Source organism: Pterocles gutturalis, unplaced genomic scaffold, assembly GCF_000699245.1.
Source record: "Pterocles gutturalis isolate BGI_N339 unplaced genomic scaffold, ASM69924v1 scaffold22252, whole genome shotgun sequence".
In the NCBI taxonomy this organism is placed as follows: Eukaryota; Metazoa; Chordata; class Aves; order Pterocliformes; family Pteroclidae; genus Pterocles; species Pterocles gutturalis.
The window spans coordinates 3,959-28,142 of NW_010115990.1; the positions used below are offsets into that span (position 1 = coordinate 3,959).

Genomic DNA, 24,184 nt, shown 5'->3' on the forward strand with positions numbered 1-24,184 from the left:
CCTCCAAGCAAGTCCCATGGTCCAAGTAGCCAGAGCCCTGGCTGTGGCACCACTCCTGTAACCATGTGTTGATGGGGTAGATTGGACTGGCCTTTTCAAACCCCTTCCCCTGGACCAGTAGGACTGATGAGAAAACTATCTGTGCTACGGCATCCCTTACTGCTGCTCCCAGGGCTCTGTAATCGCTCTTGCTGCACCTCAGGCTGCATCACTGGTGTCCAGATGAAACAACAGCAGTGGAAAATAGGGGGGTGTACAAGGCTCGGTAGCCTCTTGGTAATGTCCCTGATACAAGCCCCCACTAAGCAGCACATCTCTAGAGTGGGATAGTCAGCTCCACACCTCTCAGAAGAGAATCTCCTGCTACTATCACCCGTCGGTTTTTCTTAGATGCGCTGGGTGTTATCCAAGGAGCCGATGGGGCTGCTTTACCTGGCTCCAGTGTCTCTCCTGATGCAATGGGTGTTTCCTCCTCAGTCTGCAGAGCAGAGCTTCAGGGGAAGCCTCTTCCTCCTGCTGGTCCTTGCCCTTGCAAGCTTCCATTCTTCTTAACCATTATCACCGCTCCCTTCTGTGTGTGCTGGTGGGGAAGTTTTTGGCTGTGTGGCCACAGACAGTGGGTGCACTGCAGACTGTGCATGCAACCAGCTATCCAGCTCCTCCTCAGCCTCGCTGATGCTCCGCAGTCTTCTCATCACCTCCTGCAGCTCAGCCAGCTGCTGCAGGAGCTCCTCCACCCACACACACCTTCTGCAGGCAGGTCCCCTGCCTGCCCCTACCCCAGGAGAAAGGTCTGGGCACTTCCTGCAGTCTTAGATTAGTATACAAATTATACAATAAATGCTAGAGAGGCATTTAAGTAGAAGGTATATTCCACAGCCTTGAGCCTAAAGCTTAAATCAGTCTGCTTTTGAAGGTAAGCAAGGAAGTATTTCCAGCATAGATTAAGGCTAGAAACAGCATCTATTTTATCCTGCAGGTACATCAAAGACTTAAGAATATGAACTATGTGGTTTTAAGTGCTTTATATTTATTATAAAGTATTAATAATTGAGTGTATGGAAAATGATTCTCTATACTAGAGAATAAAATGACAGCTTTTACAAGTTATGCTATACAGTACATGAAATGCACATTATTTCAGCTGCTTGAAACAGTATTTGCTATACAAGTGAAAAATGGTAGACTTACAAGTTTATTATTTATAATATGGTGTGTTAGAAAGCACAAATAGCGTTCAAAATAAACAAGTTCCAAAAAACTAAAGGATCTTTAGATGACATGTACACAGATTATACTCAAGTTTCAATATACATGTTATTGTTCCCCACAAGACACTCCACTTTACTGGACTGCTGGAACATGATGAAAATTGAAGGTGCAAGAAAAGCACCTCCCAAGCCATGTCAGCATTGGATGGGCAGAAGAGCAATTTCCTGCCGTGTTCTCCACAGTCTTTGGCTCTAGTATTTCTTACAGCCATATACTGTGGCAACACAGGAAGAGGGATAGGGTCCAATTACAAGTATTGTCAATGCCAATCCAGTTATCTGGGGAGTTGCTAGAGCAATTCAAGGCACTCTTCCCAGTGCTGCCAGGACCCCCTGTGCAGGACACAGTATTTTAAGAGACAACCAGGCTGGGATAAATTATGTTCTTGAAGGACATGGAATGAACAGTTCAAGACAAACTCCTTCAGAATGTCCAGTTCAAAGTTCATTCATACTTCACAGGCACACTCGCTTAAGAGAAACATTCATGTATATGTAGATAACGCTTTAAAGCGTACTGCTTCAAAGTGTTTTAGTTATTTTATGGTTAAAGTGGTGTAACATATCAGCAGCTTCGAAGATAGTGTTCATGGGGCATGTTGATCCTAATCTTACAGTAAGATCAAGTCTGCTTCACAGTTTAACAGTTGTCTTCTTTGCTTTTCCTTCTCATTAAAAGGCAGTGTCTACAACGAATCATCTTTTACAACTGTTTGCTTACAACATGAACCTCAATGCCAACACCCCCCTAGAAAATGTACTCACAGTAACAGCTTGCTCTGATGCATGTGGTATTGACACTGAATTGTAAGCTTCTCCCATAATATAAAATACCCTCTAGAGCAAAAAGATTTAAAGATATTGCACTGGTCTATTTTACTTGCCTCCCAATCTCATTCCAAGTATTTCAAAACTGTAAACAAGTCATTTTTATACAGTCTTCAGTACTGTACACCTGTGTTCCAAGGAACTGGAATTCAGTGACACCTTTGTTAGAGATACAGTAGCCTAAGCACAGTGTAAGTTCCGTCCAGCTGCCCTCTTCGTACAGTAACCAACAGGCCACTCCTCCCACATTCACACCTTCAGCTTCCTCTTCTGATCAAAGTATGCATCAAATCTCGATAACGCATATTCCTGGAGAAATAAGGGACATTCAGTGCTCAAAACAGTAAGCAGAGATGAGTTTTCTTTTTTGGGATGGGGAAGCATGATGAAGGTATTAACTGTGTTACCTTCCTAATCCATGATCTCAATGCATTAATTAGCTCTATTTGGGAAGGATAATCTCTCCAGAGTTGTTCTGGCCTCTTAATATTTCCTCCAATCTTATTTCAACTCTAACACTATTAGCTGCTGCCAGCATGTCAGGAACAAAAAAGGTCATAATTTCACCCAAAAGGATGGCTTCTGTAACATGTCCTGCAGGATATTCAGCATACCTGAAAGTGATGCCACTTCACAGCAAACACGGACCAAGAGTTAAGAGTTTCTCAAGCACAAGCAGCTCCCTGGCACTGCTATTGGTGCACACTGAATGTCAACATGTTGGTACATGTGCACTTTACTCCATTTCCAAAGTCACACTTAACTGCATGCCAGCTTCCCTCTTGCACTGGATCTCTTATTGCAGAAGAATCACTTCCCTGAAAGGTGCCATCCCACTGCAAAGCCTGACACATAAGGCTACAGTCTCTATCTAACAATGGGAAGCATTTCTGAAGTTTTTCTGATCTTAGACATTCTTTACATTCTCATGGAAAGAGCACAGACTAGTAACACATTGATTTTTAGAAGCTTTACTCCACTTAAATGGCATCTCACAGCAACTAATATCTTCTCATTTACTTTATGATAATGTACCACAAAGACACATTTTTAATGACATGAAACTACAATTAAACAACTTACCAGGTAACCAAACTCAATGGATGAGATCTTTGCTTGTACAATAGACCACAGACCCCAGAAGAAGTGTGATGCGAGGGCAAACCTGAAATTACAAGGCTATGTTTACTGAAATACCCAGCTAAATCACACCACCTTATTTCAACATCCCATCAGTAAGTACAGCATTCCCTACTTTGGGGATGTCCATGCCTTTTCTTCAAGTATGACACTATAAAAATAATTCCATTAGCTTCCCCATGGAGCAGTATTGTGTTTACTCCACTATCAGTGTATACCACACGTTCAGAGGTTACAACGGACAGATTTTTTCTTTACCACTTATAAATAGCTTAGAATCTCTCTTGGCTTAAGTTCCTCCACCCAGTGAGGTATACAAGTATAGGTGTATCACAGTGGAAGTTTCAAGATACAGTTGTGAAAAGCAAGTTACCTGTTAACTTCTATCAACACTTCTTCTTCTAGTTTGGACTTCTCTTCATTGCTCAGATTTTCAAAGCCATCATGGAAAGCAGACAGGTAACTGGAGATAAAATGAAGCTGGAAGGCAAATAAACGAGAGTTACAACTCTGTCTCAAGACATATTTGATTCTTTCAGAACTAGGCAGGCCTTTTAATAACTTCTTTTACTTTTTTCGAACATCGATGACGCTGGAGTTTGCTTTCAGATAAATGGTGGTTCTACTAATTGCTTGGAAGTCTGGTTTAAGAAAAGCTATAATATTAGGACAACAGATGATATCTTGCTACTTCCAACTCATTTCAGAGCTGCAGTCCACAACTACCAGACTTTTTGTGGTGGATAGCTACATGATATTGTATCCTGAATAGCTATTATGAAGTTACTGTGATTTTTAAAGCAAAGGTCGTCAGGATTACACAAAGTGTTATATTTAAGGAAGACATGGAAGAGAGGTCTTGGGACAGAGGAAGTCCAAGACAGCATTGGAAAAGAGAGGTAAGATTCAAAGACTGTGGACACTGGCATTTTATTTTGTCTTATGTGCCTACCTGTTGCTTCTTTGAAGGATATTTAAGAACACTGGCTTTGAAGAATGGGTACTTCTCATATGTGTAATCATACATCCATTCACAGAAGTGATTTCCAATGTCAAATCCTCTGAACGAGAGATAAAAGACTGAGTACCTCAATACTTGCATATTAGCAATCTAGATTTGCTTAAGCAAACCTAAAATCAAGTTTAAAAGCACAAGGCTACTTAGAACTTACTGCAGTTCTGCTAAAGGAGATAGAGAACTGATGAAGGAATACAACATTTTTGCAAGTTATCAAAATCATTTAGTAAAGATGGGTAGTTAAGAATGAAAGCTACCAGTTACATGAAAATTAGTACTAGACTTTGCTACCAAGTTTTATACCAATGCATCCATACTACATCTCAGCACAAAGTCAGACACATCTCTAATGATAGCATTATTGCAGGGTTAGCATTACTGGAATTCAGGGTTGCATTATGTTCCAGCTCCAACAACTTTGACTCTGCTGTATGCCTGTACCCAATGCCATCAGGACCAGAGCTGTTTTGACTAGTTACATTTCTGTCCACCACTACAAGCAAAACCCAATTCACTAGAACAGACAATCAGCAGCACAGCACATGCTCTCGCTGTACTACGTAGAAAGCAGGACACCTTCCTATTGAAAATAAAGTGATTTACCGGTAATTATAGCTGCTGTATTCAAAGTCAATAAGCATCAGCTTTTGGTTTTCTGAATTCTCTCTGCCTTCCAGAAGCAAGACATTACCTGAAAATTATAAGATAACAGAGCATATTCAATAAAGACCCAGGAAAATTATAGAAAAGCAATACTCTACCGTGAGAAACATTGTTTGTATGATCCCAGTTATTCCTTACATCTCTGCAGAAGAATGACAGGAAAAGCCAAGTTGCACTGGCGGTATACCAGCTCATTGGTACACTGGTCATACTATAAACCTTGTAAAGCCAAAAGCAAGAAAGCTTTTCTTCTGTACAGGCAGTAGTAGATTTGTTGTCCCAAGGGTCCTGCTTCTCCAGTGTTTAGCTTGCAGCTAACTTGGATGATGCTGTCAGACTTAGCACCCTTAGTGAATTGCTTCTTTCCACAGCTTTAGATCTAAATTATGTAGCACCTCTCATACCTGCACAGCACTATTGTTGATCATACAACACCTGGGACAGGAATTGGTTTACAGCAGTCTGAAAGTCACAGACTGATCACTTTGCTATTCTAATACGTGGCACAACCAGTACCTATAAAGGAAAAGACTGAGTTTTTCTATAACAGTGACATTGCTTTATCCATCTTTCAATTCACTTTGTCACTATAGTTCATGTGGAAGATATCACGTGTGCCTCTGTCAAGTGCCAACTAGTAAATAGAGTAATTTAAATCTCTGCAATAGTTTGTCCCATCTCCACAGGTACATCTGCTCTCTATATCATACCCTTGCACCAACAGAACAAGCACAGTATTTTGTCCCAGTACACCAAGGAAAATTAAGGTTCTGAAGCTTGCCCCAGCATAACCATGCTCTGACTCCTCCAGTACTGCACCCTGCCACACTAGCGATGAGACTTCAAATCCACTGCTATTGAGCTAGCTCTTCAAATCCCAGACCAGTGGCTTCTTCCGCTCACACTACCTATCCTTATGCGCCTAACCTCCAGGGCAACCCCCTTCTTCCAGGCCAATTCCTCAGCCTTAGCTAACAAGGCTGGGACTCCTGGGAACCAAACAGCCCTGCATATGGTCCTAGTAGAGCATCCTTCCAGCTCAGCCCAGCTTACCCACTGCACAGGTGAGAGGGAACACAAACACAGCATATGCAACACCATCAGCCCTGCCTCCTTTTCATCTCTTTAGAGAACTGGCTCAGAAAAATTCTTATTCCCTCTGTGACTCCCAGAGAGCAAGTACTAAAAAAAGGTAGGTGAGGTTTTCCTAATGTTTCTGACCCATACAAGCTGAGTGCTTCTGAGTCGCACTGTCCTCGTCTCCATTTCACCATTCACTGTACTTTTTCAGTGTCACTCTTCGAAAAGGACTAAAATATATGCTACCCTGATCAGGTATACTGCAGACAGCTACAAAAGGTACAGTCTTAGCAGAAAACACACAAGGCTCTCATCATCAGCTGACCTGTACTAACAGAGCACGCATACATGCTTGGCTTAATCCACTTATGATACTGGATGTTCTCTTCATCAACCCGAAGGCTTGCTGAAGGCAGAGCACTTTGCTCTGCAACTGTCGCATGCTGGGAGTGCACAGGCTGCTGCTTCAGGTCAGATTCCAGGGCAGTACCTCCATAATGTGACTACTTCTTGGAAATCAAACAAGTGACCAGGAAAAGCTTAATACTGCATCAGTGAAGAAGGTAATGAAATATTAGCAGCTTACCTTCTTGACAGTCATTGTGGCAGAACACGACTGGTGATGAAGTAGCTTCAAGCATAGCTCTAGAAAACAGTAACACAGGATCTTGTAAGGAACAAATCGCTAAGTTCAGTTCCCCTTCCAAGCAGATAATGGATTTTGTTGTAAAAATTTGAAGTGCTATTAATTTCTAGAAAGACCCTGTTTTCTCAGTTAGGAGCCTAAGGTCAGGACAATGAAGTTGGACTTCACTGATCAGCAACCGATAGTATCAATTTGTGGTCGTTTGAGACTCGGGTTGGTTACAGAACCAAACCAACCCCCAACTTGCAAGTATAGGGTATTATACTGTCTAATGTGTTTGAAGACGTATACAAATTCATACTAAAACTGTGCAAACAGGAAGACAGGCTTATTTTGTCTACCACTAACCTTAGATTTGTCATTTCTTGGGGGAGATTGTAACTGAGGAGTTTGTTCAGTTTTCTAGTTCTGGATTCTCTGGTAAATTTAATCCTCAGCACTTGATTTAGATATCTGTGGAAAACAGAGACAATAGTACAGCATTTGTGAAAACAAGTATATCAGTCTTCCCATACTAAGATGCCATTTAAACTAAAATCAAGAGAGTTTAAAAAGAAGAATTACTAAATAACATGTTACAAGGTAATTTCCTCAAGTAACTATGAAACAGCTTCTGGGTGCCAGGAGAGCTTGTGCTCGCAAGCATTCAGTAAGAATGATCTGCTTATCAAAATTACAACAGGACACCTTTTTTCCATACTTTAAAGTATTGCATAACTTACTTTTCCATTGTCCCAAAAAGCCACTTAGGTTCTTTATTAAATGGCATTTTCATGCCATGAAATCTAGCCATCTTCTCAGCTATTTCAGCAGATATGTCAGGTAAGCTTAGTTCATCAGTACTTAGTTTCCTGCTCTGTAATAAAAGATAATATTCTTACAATACAGTTAATCGATTAATTACAAACACTAACATAAGTCTCTATATAGTATAGTATAAAATACTTAGTACTCAAGCAATACACACTTCCATTTTTTTCATTCCAAATTTACAAAATTGCTGTCTTTGGAAAAGCTGAGTTAGCCAGCCTAGCTTACTTATGACTTAAGTCAATTCTCTTCTAGATCCAGACCTGGGGAATATCAAATCTCACACTAAGAATATCTTCAAAGCAGATTGGGTATAAATATTTAAGAATATCAAAAGCATCTGTTCTTGTTGCTGTTAAAGGAAAGTGTTACTCCACAGCTTCTAATGCTGTGTTTGGTATCTAACAGGCTTTTTATCTTCATTAGTCCCTGCTACAGCTGAAGAGTTCTTAGATATCTCTCACTGGCAAGAGCTATAATTGGGCTCTCTCAACACCCACTGTGACCATATCAAATTCCAGCTAGCAATTACTGCAGGCTGCAAAGTATTCCATTCCCACATCCCTGCTTTTCTAGGCAGTCCAGAGACCTTTTTGTCATGATCAATTAAAACAGCTTCCAGCCCACTAACTGATCATGAACACGACTTACGGGAATGAATTCCTCCAGTCGCCCTTGTGGAAAGATTCCATACAGCTTTGGGCCAAGAGCTCTCTCTGCAAGAATGGCAAACATTACACTTTCCAGAACCATGGCTTCTGCCCCCTACAAAAAAAATAAAGCATTAGCTGGTGCTTGCACAGGAATTAATTCAGGTGTGGACAATAACTAAACTTCTGCAAAGTGGGAAATTTTAGGGTTAGCTTTAAAAGAAGAGTCAACATTTTATTAACCAAAGTTTCTGGACTAGTAACAGCTCTTAGTTAGCATGGGAGCAATACAAATATTTTGCTTTCAAGTTTAAAGCTGGGAATGAAAATGTGTGCTCCTTAACAGGTACTGTTGGTTTTCAAAGGAAAACTATGTAAAAAACCAAACCTGCGGAAACACTGCAAATTAATTTCCTGAAGGAGTTTATCCTACTGAAACACAGCACAGGAGCTATAAATATCATCCTTGCGTATTTTAACACACTGTGGAACACTGCCTCACAAAAGGATACTTTAACTATGCAAGTGAATGAAGTGAACAAGCTAACTGATCCATTTTTCATTTAGAAAAATGACTTAGGACTTGTTTTCGTTAAGCACATTTTAGGTCATCTGTTTTTGTTGTTGTTTTAGAGAGAATAATTTCAGCTCCTGCTAAGGAACATGTGTGAACATTCCTCCTTTTCTACCTCCAAACATACCACAAGTTTCAATAACTTTCTTCAAGTTTCTCCTTACATCAATAAACTCAGTCCGTAACAATCACAAGCAGACAGCTTTTTAATGAGTGTTTAAAAATTAATAGAAATATGAAATATTCTCAAAACACAGAATCACTGAAGTAGAGTTTTCTTGATGGGTAAGATTAGATAATAGATAGTAAGTAAACATAGAAGCCTCAGTATAAATCACTGCTTCTAGCAATTACGTCAACCAGAATCCAGCCGTACTCAAATCCTAGAGGTCTAAGCTTCTGCCTACTTTTGAGCAATTCACCCCAAAGCATGTCACCCATGACACTTCAAAGCGTAAGAACTAAAAACACAAAACTAAGCTCTCAGATATTTCGGACTGCAGAGCATTTTGTGTTACTGTAGTCACTGCAGTCTCAGACAGTAAATAACTTTCTATTCAAGTTCCACTCTTGACTACGCTCCAGGCAGTTCCGTTGAGAAATTATTTTTATTACTGGCCCACACCTTATTATTCTGTCATCTTCTCAAGAAATTCTAGCATTTCATATTGAAGTGTAGGAAAACTGATGTTACTATGTTCTGAAGCATTAACTTCAATAAAAAGTGAGAGAGTTATCAAGAATATAAATTGAGAGTTTAAGATAATTTGCATACAAATCTATTACATCCATGTCCTCCCCTGTTTTTCAGTCTCAACTCCTTGAAGCAGAACTAATGCACCAAAATTACATACTTTTAATTATTTCACATTCTCTCACCACCACAGATCTGAACTTTTCAGTTCAGTTCTGAAGTCTAATGCCAAGCACCAACAAGCAAATTAGACACAAGTTACTGAACGCCTGCTCCATTATTAGCCAATACTGAATTTGTCTGTTCCTGGTACAACACCAAAGTGTTTTAAAATCTGATTACAGCAATCCTGTTGGCTGTTCCAATTAAGATGTCAGTTCCTTGTTTTCACATCTTACTGATAAACCAACTCCTGATACGTGGATAACACCAAGCACCAAAGAAAAGAAACAATATCCTACACAACTAAAATTACTCAATTGTTACTAATCTCCAAAAATATCTTATTAATGTGATCCATTTTACATAGAATAGGAGGAAAATCCTGGGGTTTTTTTTCTTCATTTCACACCTCTTAAGATTCCCTGAACTCACCTAGCTTGTTGACTTTATCCTAAGAAATTTCAAAGAAAATTTAGGATCTATTAACACAAATAAGCTCCAGAACAGTTCATGATAATAAACTTTTTTCTACAGTCCTTCACTTACAGATGAAAACTTGAAGTTATATTTTATTAGCAGAGCTTAAAGGGGCCATGTTTTTCCACATACCATGTGCCTGTTCTTCATTAACATGTCCCTTAAGGCATCAGAAGTGACAGCCAGAAATAGGGAAATTCCCAATTACTCAATAGTGCACTTCTGGGTTACTTCTGCCACATGTCTGCCCAGCCCTAGTTCTTTAAGACAGGCTTAAAAATTTAGAACCTTCAGACAATCCACAACTAAACAATTGCAAGTTCACAAACTTCTGCAGCAGCAGTGTTAACAAGGATGGCTGCATCTCTCCAGGAAAAATCTGCTTCAGGATTAAAAAGTACAGGCAAATACGCTTTGAAAGCAGCAGTATGAGAATACTCAATGTTGAATGCTCTGGGGCCTGACTTTTAAAAGACAGAAAATGTTTAGATTATCAGGCACAAAGGCTTCTCCTTCATACCACCCGATGGACCTTTCACCAAGTCCCCACTCCATACACTACTGTCAAGTATAGGTGTGGAAATAAACTACTAAAGGACATTATAAAGTTCTAAAACATGCTTCGTGTGGACACTGAACAAATCTAAGCGTCTAATTCTTCAGTTAAATCTTCACCTGATGACTTTTTTAAAGGACCAAGCATTGTAACTAATTACATATCTCAACCACTTCAAATACTTTGCAATATATAACTATATTACCAACAACTTGTTTCAAAGCTCTGAAGTTCTCAATTTTAATCACTTTCAAATGGGTATAAGTAACCACAAGCAATTTATTTAAAAGCTTCTGGAGAAGATTCGACCACTCACACTTTTAAATGAATACTTAAAGCTGAACATTGCATTTCAAACCTAATAATTATAAATGCTCTTTGCAAGACTTTTCCAGCATGCAAGTCCCATTCAGGCAAGGAAAGATCACTAGACTTCAGTTGGAACTGAAGCTTCTGCTTTATTCTTGCTTCAACAAAAAGCTCACTATAAAATACATGAAATATTAATACTTTGAGGAAAATTACCCCTACCTATAGAAAAATAGATTATCCCTGTTACAAGACCTTATGAGCTAACAGAAGAATATCCCATCTTTAGTTAGTTGTCAAACACCAGGCAGCTCTGAGAAGCTACAAGGCTTTTGCTAGTGATCCAGAACATTTTGGGATTACCTAGAGGCTCTTCTCTCCAAAGGATGATATCAACTCCTCTGACCAGATCTACCTACAATTTTTATCTAGACTCAAGAAAATTAACAAATCCATCCCAACAGGAATTCTTGAGTATGCTGATCCAGCAGTGAAGTTCCAGCACTATGAGATTAATAGCAGAAAAAAATAACCTACCGGCACAGAACCACTATTCTCAGGCAACAAACGAAGACAGTTCTCAAGTTCAAAGCCTTGCTTCCTGTACTGCAAAACTTCTATGAGCTCCTGACACCAGGGTGGGGCTTGTTTGGATTTTTGTTTTCTTTTATAACTTTAAGAACTCTTTTTTACTGGATTGGGGCAGGGAAAAAAAAAAGAGCCACCTACATTTTTTTATCTCTGAAGAAAACTGAGGAATCAAACCAGAACATGTTTTAGTTCGTCTTGGTCCAATTGACTGAAGTTGTTCCAGTAAACTGAACTGAAAGCTCAACAAAACTTCAAAAGCAGTCATTCAACAACAAAAGTTTTAAAACAAGTTTCAACTCACTAGAAAAAAAAATCAAATGTTTGAACTGTTTCAGATGCCATTCCCAGAAGGCAGAAAATACAAGAGGAGAAAAGCAGAACTTATCCAACTAGTAAAACGTACTTCTCCCTAATCACTGCCAATACGTAACACACAAAGCATCTGGCTAACATGCTGCAATGTTATCCACTACTGAAAAAATACTGCCAGGGTAGAAATCTCTTACCAAATTCTGTTCAGATGACTATGAAAAATTACACTCAGACAAACATGTTGGATGAGCAGAAATGGTTCCAAACGCAAGAACCTTAAAGTTTGCAGAACACAGATGATCCAAGCACAATGCTAATCAAACACCTCACATTCAAAAGGAAGTTCTCTCCAGCTCCATAGACTTCCCTCGGAAGAGTTCAATGTATTGTAAAATAGGAATTAGGTAAAGCAGAGTACTGATTCTTCTCTACTAAAGAAAGCTAAAGAAAGAAGAGCCTTGTATTACAAATAGTGGTACTTATGCCAATGTCAGAAATAGTAAGAAACCATTTAGGGTAGAATTGGGGGGTGGTGGTGTGGTGTGCATTTCTTGTGAAGGTGGAACACTTAAATCCTTCCAGAGCACATACAGACACTCACATTATGATGTTATTTCTATGAGCAAATAGGTTTCTTTTCTTCATTACAGTTTACAGCTCTGGAAACACAGCCCAGACACCAGGTGGAATAACTACTGGTGTATAACAAGCAGGATCACCACATTTCTCTATCATCTATAAAATTCTGTGAAATCAGCAAATTTAATTACTCACTTGCAAGTCATTTTCCTTCTGAGACTGCACAGACTCTCCTTTATTACAGGACCTCTATGAATGAGAAAAAGCAAACACAATGAGAAGATGAAATTTAACATGATTAATCTGCACCACCAGAACAAAGGGAATAGAAGTGCAAGCTACAATTAACTAGATGTCTCAACACTGCCTTGATCTGTGACAGCTACAGCACTAGTATCCATCTGACCACCACACTGGTTCAACCATTATGAAATATTTCAAAAGGATGTGCCACTGAGACCAAACCACTCCTGTAAATAGCCTGAGAGCTGATTTTCAGGTATGGTTTTACCATTTCCCAGTATTTCAAAACAAGACTTCAATGTATCATAAGCTCAGAGGAACATTTTTAATTAAGAGAAAATTAAGTCCCTCTGTAAGACATCTGGGACGATATTCTTCTTGCAGCTAAAGCACATAAGAGACGCATTACAGAGATTACATAAAAGCCTTAGAAGGACTATTAGAAGAGGCATGTTATGAAGCCTGCAAAGTGCTTGCTTTTCTTTGTTACCTTATTTTCCAGATTTCTTGTGGCTAGAATTTCCGTATTTACAGTACGCTGTCTAGGCTATCTGTACAATGTACCACTGGCCACACAAATACAAGATTTTTCTTCAAACTAACTGTTCATGTAAGCTAAAGATGTCTCAGTAAGATCTGCAGTTTACTAGCAAAACTGTACCAAATTCCACGCATAATGTATTGTGCTAGGATCGTTAACAGTCATTATAAAGCAGTTTCAGAGTATCAACCCATACCCTCAGCAACTGAACCCTCAGTGGCACATGCTTTTAATAGAGCTCCACATTTAAAATTCAAGATGTAACAAAAGCCTTGTCCTTTAAAGGGCTTGAAGGTAAGGAGAAGAAAATGTAAATATTTGCTTAGAATTAGCCACAGTTTGTGGCTGCTATTTATGTTGCAATTCCACCGTTGACTTTAAAACAGACTAGCCTTAGAGGCCCATAAAGGTAGCCTGCATCTCCACCTTCTGAACAAAAAGCATTTGATTCACAGAACCGTGTGCATACCTTTCTGTCCCAAAGCTCTAACATACCCAAACCAAGGAAGTATGAACTTAATGGAATACAGTTAAGCAACACCAGCTGCCTTAAGTACAATGCAACAAGCTAATGATTTACACAAGCTATGCAGTTAAGAGTATTTCAGAAGCTATAGAAAAAGTACAGTTAATATGAATCAATGGTCTTCCAGCAAGTACTTCCCATTGCACTAGGATAATAAGTTTAAAACAAGACAATATGAAAACTACTACTAGTTTATATTCCTTTCAAGGAAATTAATAAAGTCAAAACATATTCTCTAAAGCTAAATGCTTAACTGCTCAATAGTATTAAAGTCATGTACAGAGGGCTTCTCTGAACAAGCATGTCCTACGTCAATACCACTCTTCATCTTACAGGTTTTTCTTGAACAGTCAGAAAGTTACTCACCATCCAGGAGTCTTTCCTGATTAATGGTGCTCTCAGAATGGTTCAGTTCATCAGAAGGTAAGCAGATTAGGCTTTTCCCTAGAACCTGAACTGGCATCCACTTTCCAGAAGTCATACTGTATGAAGAGCTAGCCAGTTCTAAGAGTCCACCTCAAGTCAGTGTTGGAGATAGCCTAATAGCACCTACTGTGCCATTAGAAAGAGACAGTTAGGGATGTGTACTGCAGATTCGTCAGAAAAAGAGACTTCTGCAGCATCCCTTCCTCTTTTCTGTTCCCTCAGAATGGAGCATTAGTGTCCAGAGGAAAATGAATACAAAGTGATTTGTAAATAACTTGCAAATAAGAATGGGAGCTTGGAGAGGATCAGTCTTCACAAGTGGCCATGTCCTCAACCTAGAATTAGGGAAGTCTCCAGTACACGTGGTCAAGTAGAATGAAGTAAGCAGGAGGCAATTTAGGTAACAGAAGTTTAAGAGTTCGGCAGGTGTTAAAGTGGTAGGATTTTATTGTTTCCTGACTGCACAACCACCTATGAGAACAGTGGTTCAAAGTGGAACATCTCATACCATGAGGTATTTGACCTACACATTTAGCTCATATGTTCTCACCCAACCAATCGAAACTTCATTTTTTCCATAAACTCTAATAGCTCGCTCCAGCTTATGTCCAGTTCTGGGAGCTATTTACTTCAACAGTAATGAGAAGACTTTAATTACCCAAATAAGAGAATGATTTAATAACTCCTAGGTTTTTAATCACTCTCTACAGAAATATTAACTAGAAATGGACCTGTGTTCTACATCTTTAAGATTTCTTTATATATTTGTTCAATGGTTTTTTTTGTGGGAAGATTTATTCTCAAAGCAGAATAAGAAAGCTCACTACAATTTTAGTAAGAGGGGACAGCTATATGCACAGAGACAACAGAAGTTGTTACAGAATCTACTTTGTGATCATGTAAATTGACCTTAAGGTAGGAAACTTCGGGTATAAGATGGAAGTCCTAGAATGGGAGACATTCCACACTACCCATTCCGTGATCAGAAGATGACCAGACAGGGTTTATGCATCTGGCAGTCTGACTGAGAAAACCTAGCGCTTCATAATTTTCCGTCTAATGTCCCACATTTCTCTTGTAGCTGGAAGATGAGCTCTGTATCTAAAATCCTGCTTGGCAGGATAATTCTGTATAAGAGGAACTTGCAGCTTTCTTTCCCAAATAGCCCTTCACTCTGCCCACTAATTCAAACCTTACATTATAACTCCATTTTTGAGTTTACCCAGCTTTAGTAGTTTCCAAGATTTCAAAACACTGCAATACTTTGATTTACACAAAGCCCTAGGAATCCAAATCCCAAGGCATCACAACATTACAAGGAACTGCCTGAGAGGTTAGAGGCAACCTATCCAGGGGAAACTTTTCTTAATTCTAGAAGCTGTTGGAAGACATTGATTTGAACTTTGGGGTATGGGAACACAAACAGTTTTAGATTCTGCAATAGCTATTTCTGCTCCTAAGAATCTGCCGTTGATCACTGATCCCTGACAGACCTGAAGGAACTGATACTAATTTGCTGAAGACCTAGAATCTAGCATCTGAAGAAGATTTCCCAGTTCAAGCCCTACAAAAGCCACAAAGACATCTCTAATCCTCTTCATTTCAAGTTACCATTCTCTTATGAGGGAGCAGAGGAAAGGAAGGGGCAGTATTTTGATATTTTGTTATTGCTGTAAACATTCAGATGCACAGGCAGTAGGTGGTGCTACTTAAGCCTCATTTTTAAACAATGTAATCCAGTACTAAAGAAAATGAAAGCTGTAGAGAACGCTCCAACTTCAGAGATCTCATACTATACCGTGAATCGTGTCTGTCACCTGGAAACCAGAGTGCTCTAGGCACGATCGCATGGGCAAGCCTGCAGCAGAGAACACATGCATATACAACTAAAGTGGTACATTACCCCCAGAACACCCTTAACTCCACCCAACACAAATATATCCCCGTAAGAGGTGCTTGGTTTCTTTCAAGCTGTCTGCCAGTGCCAGGGATTTGTAGTTACTCCATGCTACAAACAGACATGGACACCAACAACCACAGAAGACATCAATAATTACAGTTACACAGCAGTCTGCATTGTATTTAGTTACAAAAGATAAAAGGCAGCAAGGCAGGTATGGAAAAAGACTTACCACAGAACTGTGGCAACCATTTATACTTATTTTGCATCTGCTCACATAGAAATTGAGAGACCAGAGAGGAACATTAGGAATACTGGTTTCGTTTTCCTCATTTGTATAGAATATTTTGTTTTGGCTGTTGCAAAGTAACAGAGCCCCGGGGTGAATCAGAGTTCAAGGTTCTTTTGACATATGTAAAGGAATGGGAATCAATCCCCAAGTTACCTTTTGATAAGGTGAATTTCTTTGAAGTTCACCTAATTTAAGCATTTTGTTGTTGATACTAGCTCATGTTGAAAACCTATCAGCATTTCTAAGAGGTGGGAAGTTTTGGTTGTTCTGAATTTAAGCAGAAACACTACAGTGATCTGCATATGAAATCCAGTCTTAAAGTCTGGACATTACATGGCATATTGCTGGAGAACCTTTTGTTTCAGTTATTTTAACACTGATATAGCCAACAGTTAGACATTTTGTCATGAGGAAGTTTTACTTTCAATGCTCCCCTTTAAATTTAGCAACTAATCTGGAGCAAGAGTAAGTGAAGCAGAGTCAGACATTTCCCTTTTTTCACTGTAGAACATATCTGCATTGTGCCTCAAATATTTGCGTTTTAATGTGGTTAGTACTTTAACCTGTCACAAGCACAAATACTGGTCTGAAAAAAAAAAGTTCTGCTCAAGGATACACTCAAGAGAAGTCCTTGATTTTTAAACATCCATGCCAGTGCGACCATTCATAACAATGGCCGAGCCAGTTCAATTCATCTCCCCCCAGCTCCCTCCCCAAAACAGTCATGCACACAAAAAATTGGCTTAAACATATCAGCTATGACAGAGGAAGGCACAAAGCCTTCCCTGTGTGGTGGCTTTAGCCAACTGGCGTGGTTTTTTATTGGATGAGTTTCATGTACTGACATTTGTGTCTTCCAAGATTCGTAATAAGCAAACTGGGGCTATTTCCAAACTGCAAGAAGGTTCCTTTATAAGGTGGCTCAAAGAATTATGGTGCCAGTCCCATTCATTTAGTATCAGGTATCTATTTTTCACTTCTGTTCAAAACTTCAGTTTAAACTTGTCTTCTGCACATAAAACAATTTGGTGCAGATTTCTATAGATCTATAGTATTACAGTAAAGGAATAAGGAGAGCTGATACTATCACTGTTTTGTGCTCCAATTTCAACAGAAAGTAAAATGGACAAGGGTTAAAAAAACATGCTACAACGGCTCAAACAGACAAGTGGTAACTACTAATACCCAGTGGCAGTTACAATTAAGTCATTAAGTTGTGATTTTAGCATAAGGTCTCAAAACTCAACTCACTTAAGCAGTGTCCCTTAATTTCTATAGGGCTTTAAACTCATGCAACATTACTACAAACATCAATTACTCCCTCTTAACAGGATTGTCATAGGATTCTGCTTATGCCACCCAGGAGTTCAGAAGAGTCCCAAGTGAGGTTTTCAAAATACCCCAATAAAACAGTTTGCTTATAGTTTAACTTGCATTTAAGGTAGACAGGCTGGAAGAGACAAATGTTTGTCGACAAAAGTTGTGAACCTCAATGCAATCTGAAAGTTTTACCTTGGGACTTTCTCTGCTTACTTAACCTTTAGTGAACTGCACCAACAAAAGCAGTCATTTCACTGCCACTATGGAAATAAAGGAAGTTAGACATCTCAAAAGATCCTTCAACACCAAGAGTAGAAAGGTTAGAAAGTTATGAACACACTTTCAATTTTCAAACCAAATTAGTTCTGATTTTAGAGCCCAAAATTTTATTTTGATTTCTTTTCAGTGGATGGGGGCACAGAAAAGGCAAGTTAAAAAAAACCCTTAGGGAAGAGGAGGGCAACCAAATTATAGAGTCTACTTTTCCTTTGAAATATAAAGGAAAGGCCACATTTCTTCACAGCTCTTGGGCAACAGAAGTTCTACCACTACAGAAGTTTTACAGCCCATGTTCCTACTCAAGCCTTCTATGTATTAACTCAGCATTATGTTAAAGCCACTAATAGTTCTGAAAATTATTTGCATCAGCCCTAGGAGTCATTTCAAAAACAAAGTTTCTCATCACCATTTTTTTCACTTTGCTTTCGGTTTCCTAAACTGAAGGAAAGACTATTCAAGCTTGAATTAATGAAGTTCTACACACTTTTCTGGTTTAACAGTTTAAACTTTCCCAACACACATGCAATGGTGTAGTCAAGTGTTTCACGCTATTGTAAACCACTGGAATCTTTTACATATTTCTGATAAAAGTTTGCTACCACGGGAAAGTTAATGCCTCACACAGTATAATAAAAGAACACTCTAAAGCCAGTTAAGCAACAGTATCCAATGTGGTTTTTAACAGTAAATTTGGTCAAGGCAGCAGAAGCAGGAAGAATGGGCTGAAATTTCAGAAACAATCTCCTGCAGATATTGGATCAGTTATTCAAACCAAGTGACTGAGTACTGGAAAATATCAAATTAATAGATAATAAAACCAGATCCTCCAAGTCAAATAGAAACAACTGCCAACATCCAAATGGAATTTTAAGAAGCTGCCATTTTTCATAGATTAAACACTTCTGTTATGATTAATTATTTATTTGCAATATAATCAAGTCACTAGCAGGGATTGGTTAAGAGAAGGATCTGTTGTGTAGTCCTATGGTAACAGCCTATAAGCTTTAGAGGAGATCACCTTTATAATTCTTAATTTTAAACCTTACAATTTGAAACAGATTTGCCAACCACTTCTCTTAAGGTTTGACAAATTTCAACACTATTTACATTGTACTAACCAAATAAAAGAAAAGTAACATCAGAAGAGTTTGACAAACATCTGGTTAAGCTTCTATGCCAGCTACAAGGCATATCACACATTTAGGAAAGCATGTTTTGGAATGAGATGGCTGTACGGTATTGATGTTTGCGCTTCATTTTTATTCTAACACTATAGATTGAATTTTCCAGCAATGCAATTACCCATGAGATCTCTAATAAAATGCTTGAGCACAGTTTCACAAAACCTTCAACTTTTATCCCCAAGATTCATAAGTGGTACCAAGATTAAAATTAAGTGGTTTAGTCTCTTGCAATCTTGATAGTTATGCCAAAGTCCTATATACTGTACAGAAGCAAACTTTAATAACTTCTCTGAAACACCACAGTCCAAACTTGACACCACAAACAAAACATTACTGATCAAACAGACAGCAAGTGAGCCTTCAGCTGATGCAAGCCAGTCAGGATCTGTATAGAAAGGAGTGTAAGTTCTAGACAATAACAAACTAGAAAGAAAACTGCTTTAAGCTAGCAATCTACCCCACTACTGCTAAAACACATTCCCCAAAGGATAAAGCAGCACACACTTGCCGTGTGTCACTAATTAAGATCTCCAAACATATTACAATGACGCTACAGAAACCCTCCCACTCCCAAAGCACTCTACGTACTCACCATCTGGAGGATTGCACCATATAAGCGCAGCAGAACTTTCCGTGGTTCATCCGCAACTGTCTCAATGGTATCAGGTAGTGAGCACTGAAACAGCATGTTGCTGAGGCCACCTCTATGAAAACAAAAGTAATTTTATCAGCTAACTTGGGTAAGTGTACATGTTTCATTTGCTAAGAATTAGAGGAGCACTAATTGTCCTTGTGCTATGATTAACTGATCTACTCTAACATGGGAAACAGGCAACAGTACTCACAACATATAAGGCTTCAATAAAAAAACCTGGCCGCTTCATGCTTGTTTTGGGATTGTGTAAGGGAGTTTTGGTGGCAGGGGAGGGCCTACAGGGATGGCTCCTGTAAAAAACTGCTGAAAGTTTCCCCAGCTCCAACTCAGACCTGCCTCTGGCCAAGGCTGAGCCAATCACCACCTCTGTGAATGACACATTTAAGAAGGGCACAGCGCACGGAGCAGCAGCAGGAGCCTGGCCAGCCCAACCCAAGCACTGGGAGCTTTCCAGAAGCCAGTGAAAGAACCTGCAGTGGAGACAGGAGTGGATGTGAGAGAGACAACTGTGCAGACACACAGATCAGGAAGAAAGGAGGGGGAGAAGGTGCTGGAGCCGAGTCCACTGCAGCTTGTGGTGAAAACCATGGTGAGGCAGCTGTGACCCTGCAGCCAAGGAACTGGAGTAGAGCTTGCCCTGCAGCCCATGGAGGTCAACGGTGGAGCCAAGATCCACCTGCAGCCCGTGGAGGACCCACACTGGAGCAGGTGGATGTGCCTGAAGGAGGCTGTGACCCTGTGGAGAGCCCACGCTGGAGCAGTTAGAGGAGAACTGCAGCCCACATGAAGGACTCACACTGGAGAAGTTTATGGAGGCCTGTCTCCCATGGGAGGGACCCCACACTGGAGCAGGGGAAGGGTGTGAGTCCTCCCCCTGACAAGGAAGGAGCAGCAGAAAGTAACGTGTGATGAACTGACCACAACCCTCATTCCCTGCCCTACTGGGGGGTAGATGGTAGAGAAATCAGGAGCAAAGTCTTTGAACCCAAGAAGAAGGGTGGGGGGAAGGTGTCTTTTTAAGATGTGGTTCTCCTCATTATCCTACTCTAGTATTGACTGTTAACAAACTAAATTGTTTTGTGTTTCCCCAAGTTGAGTCTGTTTCTGCCTGTGACTGAGTGATCCCTCCCTGTCCTTGCCTCAACCCATAAGGTTTTTACCTTTTGCTCGAGATTCTTCTCCCCCTCCCACTTGGGGAGAGGAGAGAGTGAGCAGCTGCTTGGTGCTTAGTTGCCAGGTGGGCTTAAAGCACAACAATGCTTCTTAAAGTATAGCTCACCATCGAGATCTATTGATCCAAATTACAGCTCAAGCTATGAACAAACTGATGTAAAACACAACAGACAACTAAGATAAGATGTAGACTTCTGTTAATTATTTTCAGGACTTGTAGAAAGTGATGCTGGAGTCTTGTCAGATGTACTTGGCTGCACAAACAAGCAAGAAGACAGCAGAATAAGCTTAAAACCATGCAGTGAGTGTAAAACTAAGTTTGAACTAAAGCAGTTCCTTTTTTAAAGCCCTAACCATTCTATGATTCGGCAAAACTGAAGTCACCCTCAGAATCTTATCAGGTAAGACAAACTACAGAGTCCTGCGCTTCAGTCATTCAGGGGTTATACAAGCATGCTGGCTTTTCATACTACTGTTTTACAACAGCATTCTTACAGGAAAAAGCAACAGCACTTATTTTCTATCAAGTTAGATAGGTAGTAGATTAGAGGAGCTAAGTTTCATGATCTCTAGTAGCCCACTAAGGACACCAGTCTACTCAAACCATGTTTTCTTTACTACATCTTCTTTCTGCATCCTCTTCATGACCAATATGTTTGTAAGTTTTCAAGTTTCCCTACCATTTCTTTCCCTAAAAGAAGTACTGAAACTTCTGATTTACTTGCAAAACAGAAATGCAAATCAGCTCTACTGAAAAAACTTGTCCGTCTCACCACTACGTTCAAAAATAGATACAATCCAAAATATAGTAGCTAGCAGCACAGCAGTGAGGTAGCACAGATTTAAAAACTAATTTTACTTGAGCATGCTATATAACTCACTGCAGTAACTCTAGAATTTAAATAGTAGTACCTCTGTCATGTTGCAATTTCCTTCACAAGGTAATGCAGTTTTTCATAGCACCCAAAACATAAGTAGTGACTATTACCTTGCAGCAAGGTTTGATTGCAGGAATCCATGGCAGTTCCAAAATGCAGTGGCTAAAATGTAGTTCTTAGTCCTAACCTGACACTCCTCTGAATACTTTTTCAAATATTTTTCTCGGTTCTCTTACAATGCAGTGGGGAAGTAGTAAAAACTGTTTCTTTAGAGCCTTAGAGAAAAAAAGCCACCAAGAAGCAGACGACCTGTATTTACTGGGAGATGAAACAGAGAGGAAGGTCTGGCCTACATATCCAAAGTCAAGGACTGAGAAGAAAAAAAGAAATCTCAAGAAAATAAGGTAAAACAGCAGCTGCATAATATGTTCAAGAAAGAAGACAGAAGAGAACCAGGTGGCTTGGTAGGCATCCAAAAAAGGATGTTTAGAGACAAGAAATATGAAGTAGTAACTTTGAACCATGAAGGTGAACAGGTAGAAAAAACAGACAGATGGAAAGGACACCAAATGAAGAGCAAAGCCAGGCTATTCCAGTGCCATCAGAACACTGGGTAGTTATACCTATGTCTCTGGCTTCATTTAAACTGTGCTAGACAGTTTTGGGTGATTTTTTTTAAATGTTTGACACATTTTCTAAGCCCTTGATGTAGATTTTGGTGAAAATATCAATACTCAAATAGAAAAACTAAACACACTGAAACCAGCTTTACAAAAAATACCAGACTAGAGCTCAGAATCCTGTAAAAACAGTTATGTTACTTATTTCAACACATGCTCGGCCTGCACACAGCACATAAAAGCCCAGAAACTCTTATTTTTTATACCTCTCCAGCCAAACAGGAGTGTCTTACTGAGTTTGAACTCCATTAAGCAGCAGTTTCACTACAGTTTTAAGCACTTAAGACTTCAAAAGTTATCTCTAATCAAGGAAATCCATACAGGAGTCCAATAAAAGGTATTGTTCTCCTGAAAGGTCAAAAGGGCATATCTCACCCTTATATAGATAAAGCTACCAGTTAGCCTACTGCTAAAAATTACTTAAAGGCAAGCCCTTCCAAAAGGGTCACCTATTTTCAAAGCTTCCCATAGCTTTCCCCAAAACACAGCCACAGCAGTTAGATGTGCTTATATACTCACATTCTGACTAGACGCAAATCTATTTCTTTGCTCTCAAATGACAAGAACTAGACCCTTTCCCCCTGCGATACCAAGTACCTAACAGCCGTTCACGAACATGATTTGTGCTGAAGCAGTCACAATGGCAATACTGGCAGACACTCTGGAGAACACACACCGACTGCCTGACTCTAGAGTCAACAAACCAGTATGATGCTGCATTCTCCATAGATCAAAGCAGTGAAAAGACTTCTGCCAAAATAAAAGCAACTGCCAGTTAGAATGGTTTTACACATTCTTACATTTCAGCACATCTTCTCTTCCCCCCAGCCCAGAAACCATCAAGCCATGTTCAAGTGGTGTCTCAGAGGGGAAGTTTCCAAGAAATGCAAGAATAACTGTGCTAAAACTTAAGGCTTTAGAAAATAAGTACTAAAGTCAGCAGTACACACTAATAAGGATGAAAAAATAATTACGCAAGTCAGATTACAGACATTATCAGACTTGTCTACTGTCTAGGAACAGTATCAGGCTTCTAAGCATTCCCTCCCTTTTTAAACATATGATCATATCAAGTGAGGAGAAGTTATCTAAAAATACAAATACTGTCTGCACTGTCTTTCAATGAGTTGCTCATTTTGAATAAATCTTTTGAAATATATTTAGAAATGAGCATGTAGGTTTTGATTATACTTCTATATATTCAAGCTTTCTCAACACTTTATGCTCTCTTAGCTAACTGGGGGTGGATGTGCATTTATTTTGTGTCTCAACAAAAGTAGAAACATTAGGAAAGCCAACTCAGGACTCAAGGGGAGAAACTGACAACCATATCCTTTGAAACTGTATATGACTCTACCTTTGATGAGGTAGAATGATGAAGCGCTAAGACACTGGAGAAGCAGTCTGTCAAAATAAAACTCTGAACTAACACTGGTTTAACTAGCATACAGGACTAATACAAAGAAGAGACTATTCAATTCTGCTAAGGCAGCCAGGATCTCAAACACATTACAAATGGCTTCTAGAACATCCCCAATTTACATATTTCTCCTTGTCCTGGTTTCAGCTGGGACAGAATTAAGTTTCTTCACAGCAGCTAGTGAGAGGTTGTGTTTTGGAGTTGTGCTAAGGCGGCAGCTGATCACATACTGATGTTTATAGTTGCTGCCAGGACAGTCAAGGACTTTCCAGCTTCTCTGCTGTGCCAGTGTCTGCAGGGAGGGAGC

General features: G+C 39.5%; 1 protein-coding gene across 1 annotated transcript; it reads right to left on the reverse strand.

Moving 5' to 3' along the window:
- Positions 1 to 1,771: 1,771 nt before the first annotated feature.
- Positions 1,772 to 19,775, reverse strand: CHKA (choline kinase alpha; the record flags this gene model as incomplete). The annotated part of the gene is made up of 11 exons (XM_010075380.1): positions 1,772 to 2,408; positions 3,183 to 3,264; positions 3,613 to 3,719; positions 4,192 to 4,300; positions 4,861 to 4,948; positions 6,587 to 6,645; positions 6,995 to 7,099; positions 7,369 to 7,502; positions 8,108 to 8,221; positions 12,556 to 12,609; positions 19,664 to 19,775. Coding segments are annotated over 11 exons (1,024 nt in total), but the record flags the coding sequence as incomplete, so codon positions are not given.
- Positions 19,776 to 24,184: the final 4,409 nt, after the last annotated feature.